This window comes from Xiphophorus couchianus, chromosome 10, assembly GCF_001444195.1.
Source record: "Xiphophorus couchianus chromosome 10, X_couchianus-1.0, whole genome shotgun sequence".
NCBI classification, from domain to species: Eukaryota; Metazoa; Chordata; class Actinopteri; order Cyprinodontiformes; family Poeciliidae; genus Xiphophorus; species Xiphophorus couchianus.
Genome location: NC_040237.1, coordinates 11,361,599 through 11,377,392, shown reverse-complemented (window position 1 = coordinate 11,377,392; position 15,794 = coordinate 11,361,599). Strand labels below are relative to the sequence as shown.

The window sequence follows — 15,794 nt, the reverse complement described above, 5'->3', positions numbered from 1 at the left end:
TACAAATCTGGCAGAGACATACTCCAGAAGAGCTGCAGATATGGCTGAAGATGGTTAAATTTTAATTTAATTTAATTTTTGTATATTATCGGGAAGGCACTGTACAGTGTATAATATATTCTTCTCGATACACTGCTGCCATCTTGTGGCTGAATTGTGAATAACTCCATTGCTCGGCTGCAACTGTCAAAACTTTAATTTAAAACCATATTACTGTTGAGGAGCAATAAACAACCGAGTCAAATTAAGACGCCGGTTTATAAACAGTTGTTTTGAGTTGTTTTAAGTTCCCTGATAATTAGCAAACAACCATGAATCAAGTGAAAGTAAAAGTGAAACCGAAAGTAAGTTAGCAGCTAGCAGCTAGCAGCCTGTGGCTAGGCATTGGAGAACGGTAAGTTACACGATTTATGTGTTTAAATCCTACCGTGGGCTTCAGGTAAATGTTAAATAGCTAACAGGTTTATGGAACATAGTGAATATTTTGTAGCTGAAAGTTGGCGCTTTCTAGCTAAAACGGAAGCTGAACATTGCAGTACTTTTAGCTAGGCTTCGGTTTTTAGTGCATGGGGTTTTAAAAGGTAGCAAATTACTCCTTAAACATTTCAAAAGAATGCTGGGTTTTCTTTGCTAACACGGTGCGAGTAAAATTTGCTTTCTGTGCTCCTAACAACTGACTGCGTGCAAAGTTTTTAACATGATGACCATAAAAACAAGCGCTGCATGTTAAAAAAGTAAGTATGCAATCTAGTTTACATATTTTTCTGTTCGGGAACAACTAGGTTATATTAGGGGAAAATGTGTTTATCTTCATACTGTGACCTATGTCATTTCATATTGGTTTGTGAGTTTTGTACATTCTATAAATTAACATGGACCTACTGTGTTAGTCATCAGTGACTTTAAAGATGCATCTGTTTCTTCAAATTTGAACCAATGCACTGATTTATATTCCTCTGACAAATAATATTTCATTTTTCAAAAGGCTGAATCATCTTTAATAACAAAGCTGGGAATTAAATATTCTGGGTAATTTTAAGTGCTTGCATCAGAAGCCTCCATCTTATAAACTGTACAGGTACTCATATAGAGTATGGAAGAAAACATGGGTGTTATATTGAAGACAGTATTTATATTACACATTTTTGATTAGTCAAAATATTTACATACAACCTACATGAAATAAAGCTGATGTACATGTAATGTCTTGTCTCTTTTGGATCAGCTCGAGCCGTTGGAGTTGGACCGGCCATCAACAGAAACTAATGGCGGTGATAATATGGGCGTTATGCATCATTCTCCTCGATGCATTGCTGTGTTCAGCACAGTGGGCTTGGTTGGTGCTGTGGAAGTGCTCCAGCTGTGGCGGACTGGCAGGAGTGTGGGCCTTTGGACTGATAAAGTGGCTTTTCCTCCATGTTTTTATCTCAGCTCTAACAGATGGGAAACAGCGGGCAATACTACATAGGTTAGCAGCGCTCCTCTGCCTTATTTCTCCTGTGTTTGAAACTGGACGGGTCCTCACCGCACCTCCCTCGGAGCGGCCCACAGAACCTTCTCCTGATCTCAGCATGCTGTTGTTGGGTGCTGCGTCCTCATCGTTGGCCTGTTTGGTGTGGGAAAAATGGATTTCTCCAGATGGACAGAAGACAAAAGACAATCTGGACACTAAACGTTTGCTCATGAGAGTGCTGACGTACTTCAAACCAGACACTGTTTATCTGGTCGCAGCTTTTGGCTTCCTCATCATGGGAGTCATCTGTATGTATAACCTCTGATAATCAATCTTATCTAACATTTATTAATATGCATTGACTGATAAGAGATTCAGACAGCTTGATGACTTTGATTAAATACCATGATTATCCATCAGAAACACAACAGTTCAAATAAACCTTTGCAATGCAGTTTATTTTGATACAAACGTAAGAAAGCAACAATTATTCCTACTGTTGCTGATGTTTTATTACTCAGCGATTAATACACAACATTTGTTTTGATGTTTAAAACATAGACTATAGAAAAAATATGCAAGCAACATCCACTAAATGTATATTAGCTTCCTAGAAGAACATGGTTACATGTAGCTGATGCTAGCTGGTTGTGTTTCAACATTGCTTTCATTTATATTTCTTGTTTTTGGATATACAATTTCACCCTTAAAAAATAAATGACAAGGAATTATGCGAATTGCATGCCTTATGTGTGTGGCACATGAGGTGATGGTGGACAGTTAAACATTTAGTGTTTAACTATCTGGACACAGTTAAACACTGAATGTTACACCCTTCATCCCAATATACATACGAAATGGACACACATTAAAACCGACAAACAATTCATAGGGATATCAGGGGTTGACGTTCCACCAAAGGTTCATTACTTTTTGCTTACAGTCATGCAACACAGGTTTTCTGATATGCTAGCAGCAAACTAAACACCTTTCCTAGAATCCCAGTAAAGCCTCTTCACACCGTAGGAACAGCATGTTTGTGGTTTTGAAACCGTAGCTTATAAAAATCTTCATTTCGCTTCTGATACCAGCAGGTGTGCCATGCTTTTTTTCTTTTTCTTTTAACGAACCATTGCTGCCATTCATTGCTTTTACAGTGAGTAAACCAACTTGCAGTAAATGTTTATCTTTTCCTTTTCTTCAACAGGTGATACTTACATCCCTTTATATCAGGGAAAAGTGATTGACATGCTCAGCGGTCAACAGCTTCAAAGTGGTTTTGGTTATGCAATCGGGCATCTAGTACTTATTTCTTCTGGAAGGTAATAAAATACAATAATTCATTGTGTGAAAAGAAGTCCACTTGATCATTCAGGGGTTGAGAACTGATTTATCTAACTGCACTGACAGTGCGCTGTTCTCTGGGATGAGAGGAGGCATTTTTATGGCTACGTTGGCCAGACTGAACAAGAGGCTGAAACATCTGCTGTTTCACAACCTCCTGAAGCAAGAGGTGCACTTCTTTGAGGAGAACAACCCTGGTGAGAGATTTTTAAATGTAGTAAAAGTGTTTCAGTGCTTTAGTTGAAGACTCACAGACCGTGGACTGAGAACTTGTGAACTTATTTTACTAACAGTGGAACCTTGCAGGGCTTTGTAATTCATCAAGACCATTTTTCTGTCCAGGACGACTGTCCTCTCGGCTGCACAGTGACGTTGACAGGATGGGACGAACCGTGGCGCTGAACGCCAACGCAACAGTTCGCAGCACAGTCAAAACTTTCCTCATGCTTAGAGTGATGTTGGGCCTGTCCTGGGAGCTGACCGTGCTCACTTGCATAGAGATGCCGCTCCTGGCCACGTTGCAAAATAAATACATCAAGCTGTCCAAGGTGGGTTTATGCCATACACCTCAGATTCACTTCAATTCCTTTTGGGGCTTTTGGTAGGAAGGTTTTCTGTTAGTTACCCTGCAAACCCTGGATGTTTTTGCCCTACATCCAGGAGATGAGTAGATAGATCTGGGGTTCTTCTGCCGTAACGAAAAAGCTGATGCCATAGTTTGTGATCTTTTGGTCTGATGTTTGGTGTTGCCCCTGGAACTAATGGATCTGTTTCATCCCAAGATTGAACAAATCTCTGTTTAATATTGGTTTATAACTGAACCTGGCTGATTTAAACTTCTCCACAACTTCACACACAGGTGGAGTCTATTCTCTAATCAGACGTTTTCTAAAGGTAACCGGCTACACTGGATTTTATATCTTGAATACATATTCTGTGCAAACTTCTTAGGTTTTTAATTGTAAAAAGTTTGATATCTGTGTACGCAAATCCTTTTACTTCACAATTATGCAATTCCTTACAATGCATTAAATCCAGATATCTATCTAATTAATATTTACCAATTAGGTGAGTTTTGAAGGCAATTGATGGCTTTGAATTTTATTTAGGGCTGTCAGAGTAAAGGGTCTTCAATGCAAATGCACAGCATGCTACTATTTTATTTTTTATTTCTAGTGTGTTATTTCAGTCTCTCACCAAAATCATATTAACATATATTGAAGTTTGTGGTTGTAAAAGGAGAAAAGTGCAAAAGGAGTTTTAAGGTGATGAGATGGAGGGTCGACGAGAAGAGGAATGTCGGATTTCGTTCCTGAACTCAGCGATCGTAAAATGTAAAACTACAGGAAATGTTTCATTTGGTTTCATTGTGTTGGCTCACAGATAAGAAAGTGAGAAAATGCTTTCATAGAATTGACTAAACTCCAATATAATAAATGGATGGCTGTTTCCTGTGTGTCACACAGGACCTGAAAGATCGGACCCAGGAATGCCTCGCTCAGAACAAAGATCTGGCTTCCCAGACGATCAGCGGGATCCGGACAGTCCGCAGCTTCAACGCAGAGAAAGAGGAGCTGAGGCGATATCATGTGGCTCTAGAAGAGCTGTGTGCCATCAAAAGACAGTCAGACATATACAGCGCCGTTTATCTCCTAACACGAAGGGTGAGGTCTATTTTTTACCAACAAACACAAGGAGTGAAACATATTTATTTGAAGTTTTTTTGACAACTGTGTGAGTAATTCCTCTATGTTCTTTTTGCAATCAGCTGGTGTCTCTGGGTATAAAGATATTTATGCTGATTCAAGCCCGAAGCCTCATTTCTGCCGGTCAGCTCAGCATCGGTAGTCTGGTGTCCTTTTTCTTGTACCAGAAGCCGATGTCAGTCAATCTACGGGTGAGCTCAGTGAAACATACACGATATGTTTGAGATGTGAGTCAATTATTCTGGATTTTATTGATGAAGAAGTTCTTCTTGTCACAGGAGATCATGTATTGCTACGGAGAGACTATGTCCACGGTGGGAGTCATTTCCAAAGTGCTGAGTTACCTGGACAGGACACCAAAAAGCAAAAAGGAAGGAGACTTGGCTCCTAAGACGCTGGATGGGAGAATAGCTTTCCAAAATATCAGTTTCAGTTATCCTTCTGCTCCTTCGGGTAAACCAGCTCTAAAGGTAACTTTTTCAAGCTCAGGCTTCTGCTTGGCTTAAAAAGTCCTAATAAATCTTAAGTTTACATTACTGAAGCTTGCAGAAACTCTGGGATTTAACGTCGTTGAACACCAGAAACAGAACGGATCGTCACTGTTGTCATTTTCCCTTCTCAGTCGGTGTCGTTGGAAATCCGCCCAGGGAAGATCACGGCTCTGGTGGGTCCCTCCGGTGGCGGAAAGAGTTCCTGCGTCAGCCTCCTGAAGAGGCTGTATGAGCCTCAGGAGGGTCAGATCCTGCTGGACGGGGAGCCGCTGCACCGCTACCAGAAAAAATACTTCCATCAGAAGGTACAGTTGGTAACCTTTAACATTTATTTTTTAAATTCTAAAATGAAGTCAACCTGAATGACACAAAGCATTGATTGGGCATCATTTTGTAGACTTTAATCAAACTAGAGTGTGGAAAATATTTGTATTTGCAAACATTTTTTTTCCTTTTTTATGGTTTGAACATCCATCTATCCATCCATCCATCCAACTTATGTTCCTTTGAGTTTGAGATTTTTTTGGTTTTGCAGGTTTCTTGAGGTTTTTGTGTAAAGCATGATTATTAAAATGACACTGCAAAACGCTGGAGAGCTCTGGCAGTCTGGGTCTGAATATTTTATCTAAAATGTGAAGGTTTAGAGGTGAAATTACTCAATTATGTGGTAGAAAAGTCACAGTTAATTAATATTTAAAATTAATATTTTAAAGCAAAGAAAATTATTACACAGCTGGGAGTTTAAAGCTTATTTTAGCATCCCATATTATTGATAGGCACCGTTAGCTTGGTTAGCATTACTAAAATACCAAACTTTATGTGGATTCTTAAAGAATAGTGGTCTTTACCTTTAATGTGACATTTCCAGAATAATTTCAGCATTTCTAGATCCAGCCTGTTCCCTAATAGAGAGAGGATATCTCTCAGTGAAAATAATGTTTCCTTTCAGAAAGCTTCTTGTACTTCTTAGAGCTTAGAAATTATGTTTTCACGGAAAATATTGGATTTGCGATTTATTGACTCACCTGTTCACATTTAGGGCCACGCAAGCAGAAAATGATCCCAATGTGATCAACAGATTTCTTACATTTTTAGCTTGGACTGGGCCAATAAACATGAATACAAATATATACAAATAATCTGCAACTATGTAATACTTATGAACACTAAAGTAATGATATTGTCTGATATTTAAGGCTATAAAGAAATTATTGTTAATATAAAGGTGATTTTCTATGAAGACAAACTGGTAGATTCATGTAGTTACTTTTCTTTATAGTAATAAGAAGAAAACTCATAATGCTTAGAGAGGGATACCCAATGCTAAAAGTATCGTCAGTTTGGACTGAGACTTTGGTAGAATTACAGAATCAGAGGACAGAATGGGACAAATAAATCAACTCGTGAGAAATGCACAGACACTTATGTTTTCTGCTGTTTGTTGTTTACATAGGTCGCACTGGTTTCCCAGAATCCTGTGCTGTTTTCTGGTTCTCTGAAGTACAACATAGAGTATGGTCTAGAGGAACGTCCTCTGGAGAAGATGGAAGAAGTTGCAAAGAGGATCAACATACACAAGTTCATCTCTGAAATGGAGAATGGCTATGACTCTGGTAGAGAGCTGCTGCATTTACCTCATTTTGTGATAATGTTTGCATCTTTTATTGTGTCTTAGAAATCATCAGAGTGACAAAATGATAGTCTTAAGCTACTTTTCCAACATTTTTCTATTATTGTAGCATTAAATGAGGTTGAAGTTGGTCAAGCAGTTGGTGAAGTTAGCCTTTTACTTTAGATGGACAATCATGACAAATTTTAAATTGATTCATGAAGTTTATGATTGTAATGTAAAACGTTCAAAGCACTGTTCATAGAGACTAAAGGAGTAGCTAACATGTTTTTCTTTGTCCAGATATTGGAGAGTGTGGAGGCAAACTGTCAGAAGGACAGAAGCAGAGCCTCGCCATCATCAGAGCTCTGGTTCGAGATCCCCAGGTCGTCATCCTGGACGAGGCCACGAGCAAACTGGATGTAAATGCAGAGAAGGCGGTGAGTACAAAACACGGTTCTGGAAACGATGCAGATGCTTCTGGAGATCAGATCGTCTCATTGGGACCAGGTCAAAATGCAGGCACAAGAAATCTGGAATTTAATTTCAGTAGTTTCCAGGCCTGGAAAAACATGAAAAAAGAAGACTGAAGTTCATTGTGTTTCAGACCTTTTCCTGTTTTTCTAAGATAAGAATGAGATTTGGTTCAACCCAAGTGTTTTACACACTTACCAGCTGAACGTAGCTCATCCTTAACAAGACTTAGTTTTACACTCAATTCAGCCAGGTTAAAATGAATTGATGCATGTTCATCACAAAAAAGTAAAAAATAGAAAATCCTTAAATACCTTACTGTAGATGCTTTTCCATTTCAAATGTGAGCAAATTTTTTTTTATATTCCACTAAAGTAAAAACAAGCACACTTTTCCATTGCTGTATATTCCCATTAAATAGGAAGCACATTTAAAATTTAATGTGAATATATTTGGATGTTCATTAAGAAACATGCTGGCGCCATAATCCTCCTACCACTTCCTGTTGTCATTTTTGTCTTTTCCGCCAGTGGTAACATCTGGTTGTTGATCACATGACTTGTGTGGTTCGAAAAAGTGTTTCCATTGCAGTTTTGTGAAATAAACTAATTTTGATTCAGCCACAGAAACCATTTCTTTTTGGTGCAAAAACTTTTTAATGTGAGTTTTTTTCAAAACTGCTGTGTTTCTTTTAAGCTAATTTATTTTTGTAATTCCAGTTTGCTCAATTTTATGGTCAGTGGAAATGCAGCTCGTGATTATAATTTCTAATCTCTTACTAATACTGACCACTTTAGAAATCGCAGCTCTTTTAAATGATTTGAAACCATCCTACTTTAACTCTAACTCAATTGTATTCAAGTAAATTAATCACAATTAATACCACATAAAAAAAAAATCTGTTTTAAAAATAATTATTTCTAAATAAGTGTTTAACTATTACAAGTTCAACGATTGTTTGAGGCTTAAATTGCCTCATCTCTTGTGAAACATTAGTTTAAATCTAATCAGTCACCAGTAATGTCAGCGCGACACAAACAGACTCGCTGGCTAAATGTCAGCCAATCCCATTAAAGCTGTGGATCCCCAGTAACAACTGAACTAATCCAGCGACGCTCAGCCCTTCCTGGTGTCATTCCTCAGGTTCTGAACGAGGTTCTGGCTCGCGGACGGACGGTTCTGATCGTGGCTCATCAGCTCAACATTGTGGAGAGAGCGGATCACATCATTTTCATGGAGGACGGGTCGATCCGGGAGGAGGGGACCCATGAGGAACTCATGAACAAAAAAGGATGCTACTTCCGTCTGAAGGAGGAGCTGTTTTCTGAAGCTGCTGAAGAAAACTTGTAAAACAAAAATTTAAAAATGACTCACAAGCACTCTTCATATTGTATTTTGCCAAAAAGCTTCTGTTATAAATAACGGGTAGGTTGAGGTTGTATATTTAATAAACACAGAACAGTGACATCAGGCTGTTTCGATATGATTGTTTTTTATGTTTATTGTTTGATGTGCTGCATTAAAATAATTTGACAGAAAAGCTGAAATGTTTGATGTTTTCTTGTCTTTACCACCCAAGGCGATGTTTACTGATTTGTCATCAGTGTAAAATAAATGATGTGAATATGTACATTTAGGTAACCAATTGCCACTTATTATTTTTGTAGAATATTATGATTTCAGGCAAAAACATCTAATAATGACTAGTTGTTTCTGTGAGCCTCTTGCATTTTTTCACATTTTATCCCATTACAACGATGATCCTCAATGTATTTTATCAGGAGGCACAAAGTAACGCACCACTGTGAAGTTGAGGTAACATCCTTATGGAAGTTCTTACAAATAAAAGTCTGAAAGTTCACATTTTTCGTCAGCCTTCCCGAGTCAGTACTTTCTAGAACCTCTTTGTTCTTTCAGTTCCAGCTGCAAGTTTTATGTCTCTACACTCTGTACACGTCTACAAACTAATTTATCTCCATTCTTCGTTCTAAAACAACTCAAGCTCAGTCAGATTGGATGGAGAACATCTGTAAAATATCATCTTGTCCAACGTTTGTAGTTGGATATACGTCTGGGCTTTGACTAGACCACACTAACCCATGACTATGCTCTGATTTAAACTCTTCAGTGGTAGCTCTTGTTGGATTGGGTTGTTGTTTTTATTTCATGACTCTCTTGTGTTTACACATAGTTTCATACATTTGTCTATCAACTATGGAAAGAGTTTCAATATGTCTGCTGTTGCTCCCATCATGTTTCACCCTCTAGTACTAGTCTCCCTCCAATCATAACGTTTTGCAGGTAAGCCACCAGAACCTATTCGCATGCGGATGTTTGAGATGTTCAAAGCCTGGGTTATTACTCTAAAACCTAACCCGGATGTATTTTTATCCACTTCATCTCTTGCCAGTTGCTGCTGTCTCTTGTTTCTTTGCAGCGCTTGTATAGCGCCCCCACTTGGTCAGGGCTATTAAATGAAAACTTAATCGAGGCGTGTAGACGGACTTGAGAGATCAAGGTTCGAGCAAAGCATCTGGAAACAGCTTGCAGCCTGAAAGCAGCAGAAGTTTCCCGGGCGGCTCGGCTCAGTCTGCAGGGTCTCCAGCTCTCTCGGCCCGCGGAAGGTTCGGAGGTTTCGTGCGTCTGGGCGCGGCTGCACACCATGGTGATCCCCACTGCTGGGTTTTGTTCCCAGTTCCTTCAGAGGACCGCTGCTTTGTCCGCTCCTCTCAGGGTTTTCCGAACACCGTGGACACGTCAGCCAGGATTACCTGCTGCAGCTCGGTGAGGACAACCAGATCCAGGGTTTTGTTTACAGCTTAAAATCAGAGCTCATGTGCAGAAAGCAGGGAAATTACTTTGTTGTCATATTAGTTTACTTTCTTCTTACGTAACATCGCCTCGGAACTTTGGGGCTTCTGAAGTAGCCCTGCTTTGGCATCGGATAAACAGTCTTCCTACATATTGCACAACTTTTTTTATTTTTATTTTTTTTTTTTACAATAGTATAAAAAAAATCTACTACAAGCAAGAAAGACAGGGCGGAGACGGGTCGACCAACCAAAACTCCCCCCGGAAAAGGATAAAAACACAACTATGAAACTATTTTAGTTGCAAGCTGCAGCGTCGGTTCTTATTTTACTAAACTGGATCATCCTGGTTATGAATTCATGCTCATACAGCACTTCTCCCGCCAAGCGATCCCCACATACAAGACAAAACAGTTTATATGTAACATATCAGTAACATTAAAAAGTGAGAAGTCTTGGTCGACTTGCGATGAATATTGTTTTTAAAAAAATCTATAGAAATAAAATAAGCTTCTTTTTTGATCTCTTTATTTAAAGCTCCTCCTATATCATCTCTTTTACCCAACTCTTGTCCCGGTTGACTGTTAAGGAATATGTTCAGTGTTTAAAAAGTCACACCGTTTAGCTGCAGAGTTCCTCTTTCTTTCTGAATGAACTGCTCCATTTTTTAAACTCTTGTCTCTTGAATACTTGAATGGTTTTTGCTCCTTTTGCATAAATTACTGCATCAGTGCGAAATGGCATGGAGGCGATCAGCTTGTGGTTCTGCTGGGGTGAAATAAAAGCCCAAGTTGCTTTAACGGTGCTTTTCTAGTCATCTGGATTGTTGGATCTGGTGTCCTTGACATTAGCTCCATAGATTGTTTATGTGGTTGAGGTCAGGCGAGTCTGATCATTGAACCAACCTTTGGTACTTTTTACAGGCCGATCCCAGGTCCTGCTAAGCAATGATATCAGCCATAAATCTTGCCAGCAGAAGGAAACATAAAGTTTTCCTGGTAGACTGCTGCTTTGACGGTGGACTGCAGAGAAAACACAGTGGAACAGCACTTTCTTTCTACCACACCTTTTCCTTCCACTCAACTTTCCGTAATTATGCTTGAAGAAAAAACTCTTTGGACAACCAGCTTCTCCAGCAATGACATTTTGTGCTTTAACCTCTTTGTGGAGGGTGTCAAATCAATGTCTGTCTTCTGGACATCTGTCCAATCAGCAGTCTTCCTCCACGAAACTTTTACAGCTTTTTTGAGTCAATTAGCTGATTAGAATGTGACACCAAGAGTTTCTAAAAAGTATTTTTGAGACACTTTTCACTTTTATGTGCAAGCTATAATGGTCAACATTACTAGAAGTAAAGGGTTGACATGTTCCACTCTTTGTGATGATTCCACGTGAAGTACGAGTTTCACTTTTTGGAGTGATTGAATAAACATATTAAACTTTTTTTCCACAATGTTAATTTGAATGGACTCACCTGTACACCAACTAAATTTAAAAGGAACTAAATTTAAATGACCAGCACCCAAAACTGTCAGGAAGCATAAACAGATACTAAATTATAACATTTATTAAAACTACAGTACCAAGTTTTCTTCATTTAAGTTGTAGTTTTACGTTGTAATCTTTGATGTTTGCTTTACTGTAAGTCTCTGACTTCCTTCAACTGAGTTCTGTGGATTCTGTTTATCTAATCTACTGTTTAACCTGCCTTGTTCACCCAGAATCAGGTTCAACTGGACTTTGATGTTGACCTTTCACCTCCATTTTTTTCCAGGCTTTTTACTAAGCTGAAGATAATTGTTCTAGTTTCACTCTGTCTGCTGAATCAAACGCTGGGAACAACGCGGGTCACTTCAAATCAGCTGAAAGTTGCAGAGACAGCAGGAAAGTACTTCCTCCTGGCGTGCACGAAGTAGGACCTCCTGAATTTTGTGTCACATTTCAGGGTCAATGAGTTAGATGGTTTTTAAAAAAATATTTTCTATCTATTTCCTCAAACAGTGTTGAGCTTTTATATTTCTATTGTTGGAGCTCTATTCAGGTTTAAGTCTCAAATTAATGGTTAGAGTTAAATAAATCCTATTAGAGGCTTTCAGCCCGGTTAGCAGAACGTAAGTTATTGAACCTTATCTTTAATCATTACGGAGGTTTTTCTGTCTAGGGTTTGTTTTCATTTCAATTTATTCAATTCAGTAAAATTTCAGTTGTTTTTCAGATGTTACTTAAAGGCTCACTAATCTTTAACACAATAATTGACACACAATTTATAAAAAAAAAAAAGAAAAAACAGTGATCACAAAGAGGTGAGATAATAAGTGAAAGTGACTATTTGCATTAGTTGTATATGTACATTATCTGTACATTGCGATACACAATAGATAACAAGATCTACAATGGATAACAAGAAATACACTAATCTGCATTAAACCTGAGAAAAGTCAAAAGAAATTAACATTTATAAAGTTTCCAGTCACAAAGGTCTGAGTTTAAGGAACGATGGGGAACATATGAGTTTAGTGGCCATGATGTGATGCTGGAGTGTTTGTCAAATGTTTCTTTAGCAAAAATGGAAAAGTTACTTTTACATTTGACTTAGTTCTTGGTGAGTTTCTAGTACTTTTTAAAAATCGTTTTATTGTGTGTTTATTATTACAGAGTTGGGCGGTTTACCACTTTGACCAATTGATAAACTTTTACATTTGGTCAAAGTTTACCAGACCTTTGACCAAATGTAAAGTTGTAATGACAAACTTTGACATTTTACCATAGGAAATGTCAACGTTTCAGAAACTTTGTGTGTTGGCTCTGATTGAGGAGACCTGAGTTGACTGATTCCTGTCCAGATGTTGGGGACATCAGGACAGGTGGTCCGGGTTCAAGCAATGATCAGTTCCAGACTGTTCAAACATCCAGATCTTGATTATATGCCTTAGAATGACATCAAATGAGATAAAGACATTTTCTATTTCCTAGATATTTCCTGCCTTAAATAGTTACATCACTGTTGGTTATTCTACGTAGACTCTCTACTGGACACTGTTCAGAACAATATGGACTGAAGGTGCCATCTTCTCTCTGTGCCTGCTGGTGTGTAGAGGCAGATAAGCCGGCCAGTTATCTGTCCAGTCTGACCCAGTTGGTTGTGTTTATCTAAACCACTGACTCACCTCCTGTTAGACTTCGCTCATCTGCACCTGCTGCATCACACAGTCTAAGTATTTCGCTATCAGGGTCCAAAATGTCTAAAGCATCTTCTGCCTCTTGTCTCCGGCTCAGGAGCCTCCATGTGGAGTTTCCCCCCATCATCCCCACTCTCACCACCAGCTACGTTCACGGCACGTCGTCCACGCCGCTGCTCCACGACACAGTGGCAGAGGCCCTGCAGAAGTCTGTGGAGCGCTGGCCCGACAGGGAGGCCATGGTGTTTCTGCAAGACGGAGTCCGCAAAACCTACGCAGAGTTTCAACAAGATGTGAGTCTCTCCTTGTTTCCAAAACTCCAGATCATAACACATCCAAAGACGTTAAACATACCACAGAAAGACACTGGATGTTTGTAGAAACGCTTATCTCTGGGTAACAACAACGTTGTTCCTTGTGTCAACTCAGCATGGAAAAATATTTATTTTAAAGAGGCACTATTATGTATTTACCAGGCATAGTGACATTTTATTGCACAATCAAGTAACTATGTTGCCTTCAGTTGTTATAAAAGTGCAATATACACTGCCTGGCCAAAAAAAAAGTCGCCACCAAAAAATGGCCATACTCTCTAATATTTTGTTGGACCGCCTTTAGCTTTGATTACAGCCCGCATTCGCTGTGGCATTGTTTCAATAAGCTTCTGCAGTGTCACAAGATTTATTTCCATCCAGTGTTGCATTAATCTTTCACCAAGATCTTGTATTGATGATGGGAGAGTCTGACCACTGCGCAAAGCCTTCTCCAGCACATCCCAAAGATTCTCAATGGGGTTAAGGTCTGGACTCTGTGATGGCCAATCCATGTGTGAAAAAGATGTCTCATGCTCCCTGAACCACTCTTTCACAATGTGAGCCCCATGAATCCTGGCATTGTCATCTTGGAATATGCCCGTTCCATTTGGGAAGACAAAATCCATTGATGGAATAACCTGGTCATTCAGTATATTCAGGCAGTCAGCTGACCTCATTCTTTGGGCACACAATGTTGCTGAACCTAGACCTGACCAACTGCAGCAACCCCAGATCATAGCACTGCCCCCACAGGCTTGTACAGTAGGCACTAGGCATGATGGGTGCATCACTTCACCTGCCTCTCTTCTTACCCTGATGCGCCCATCACTCTGGAACAGGGTAAATCTGGACTCATCAGACCACATGACCCTCTTCCATTCCTCCAGAGTCCAATCTTTATGCTCCCTAGCAAACTGAAGCCTTTTTTTCTGGTTAGCCTTACTGATTAGAGGTTTTCTTACAGCTACACAGCTGTTCAATCCCAACCCCTTGAGTTCCCTTCGCATTGTGTGTGTGGAAATGCTTTTACGTTCACAATTAAACATACTCCTGAGTTCTGCTGTTGTTTTTCTTCGATTTGATTTGACCAAACGTTTAAGTAATCGCCGATCACAATCATTCAGGATTTTTTTCCGACCACCTTTCTTCCTGGAAGACGATGGTTCCCCACCATCCTTCCAGTTTTTAATGATGCGTTGGACAGTTCTTAACCCAATTCTAGTAGTTTCTGCAATCTCCTTAGATGTTTTCTCTGCTTGATGCATGCCAATGATTTGACCCTTCTTAAACAGACTAACGTCTTTTCCACGACCACAGGATGTGTCTTTTGCCATGGTTGTTTAAGAAATGAGGAGTTACTCATTGCATCAGCTGGGGTTAAATAACTTGTTGCCAGCTGAAAGATAATCGCCTATGCAGTACTTATCCAATAGGAGGCTTGTACCTATTTGCTTAGTTAAATCCAGGTGGCGACTTTTATTTTGGCCAGGCTGTGTATATCAAATATAACTTAAAAAATGCGACATAGTAATTTAACTCTTGAAAATTGGGCCTCTGTCTCTTTAAATGTCAGGATCTGTGTTTTTCTGTGTTTATTTAGAGTTTTCTGTGTCCTTGAGTCTCTTCGTTGTCCTGTCCTCCCCTTGATTGTTCCCAGGTGTGTCTGGTTTCTGTGATTACCCGCCCGTGTATTTAACTCCACCTGTGTTCCTTGTTCCTCGTCGGGTCCTTGTCGTTGTCAATGTCTAGTCGTCGTGTCCATCTGCCTGCTGCTCGTTGTTTGGACTGTGTTCCCGTCATTAAAATCATCATTTTCATTTCTACCTGGGTCTCAAGCGTCTGCCTCACCTCAACACCGCACCGTTTCATGACGGAAGGACCCGACCAGACCGAACGGTGAGGCACGCTATTTTTTACTTTTCATCATGGACCCAGAGGAGTTAAAGGAGCTAACAGAAACGATCAGCGAGTATGAGGAGGCTATGGCCAAGCCGTACGCTGCCGGCCGACGCCTCGGTTTCGCCATCCGCTTGGGACTGTTGCTGGACTACTGGGTTCCTCGCTTTCCGCACCCAGGGTTTGTGGAGTTGCAGAGGGAGGCAGAGTGGGAGCGTAAGGCGGCCCTAGCCGTCATGGCTGGCGAACCTCTGCCTCCCAAGCCGCACAGTTTCTCCGCCAGCCCAGATCCCGCTCCAGTTCCGGGACCAGCAACTCCAGCCAGCGTTCCAGCCGGCGCACCCCAGGCCGAATCAGCCGGCGTTCCGGTCGGCGCACCCCCGGCCAAGTCAGCCGGCGTTCCGGCCGGCGCACCCCAGGCCGAATCAGCCGGCGTTCCGATCGGCGCACCCCAGGCCGAATCAGCCGGCGTTCCGGTCGGCGCACCCCAGGCCGAATCAGCCGGCGTTCCGGCCGGC

At 40.3% G+C, this 15,794-nt stretch overlaps 2 protein-coding genes across 3 annotated transcripts in view; both read left to right on the top strand.

The window, feature by feature from the left end:
* Window positions 1-209: 209 nt before the first annotated feature.
* Window positions 210-8,709, top strand: tap2t (transporter associated with antigen processing, subunit type t, teleost specific). Of its 2 annotated transcripts, none has more exons than XM_028030129.1 (12): window positions 210-394; window positions 1,226-1,761; window positions 2,661-2,775; window positions 2,864-2,994; window positions 3,140-3,345; window positions 4,264-4,461; window positions 4,566-4,694; window positions 4,782-4,973; window positions 5,126-5,299; window positions 6,448-6,607; window positions 6,907-7,043; window positions 8,221-8,709. In XM_028030129.1, exons 2-12 carry the CDS (start codon window positions 1,266-1,268, stop codon window positions 8,425-8,427), a joined length of 2,145 nt encoding a protein of 714 aa, XP_027885930.1. In that variant the 5' UTR covers window positions 210-394; window positions 1,226-1,265; the 3' UTR covers window positions 8,428-8,709. The 2 variants fall into 2 exon arrangements, with proteins under 2 accessions (XP_027885930.1, XP_027885929.1); XM_028030128.1 differs by lacking the exon at window positions 210-394 and adding an exon at window positions 441-734.
* Window positions 8,710-9,516: 807 nt separating this feature from the next.
* The window catches only part of acsf2 (acyl-CoA synthetase family member 2), a 33,168-nt gene continuing 26,890 nt past the window's right edge, over window positions 9,517-15,794 (top strand). The window contains exons 1-2 of the mRNA XM_028030131.1: window positions 9,517-9,861; window positions 13,164-13,359. Coding sequence (XP_027885932.1) covers window positions 9,740-9,861; window positions 13,164-13,359 — 318 coding nt within the window. The 5' untranslated portion in view covers window positions 9,517-9,739. The remainder of the gene's footprint in view (window positions 9,862-13,163; window positions 13,360-15,794) is intronic.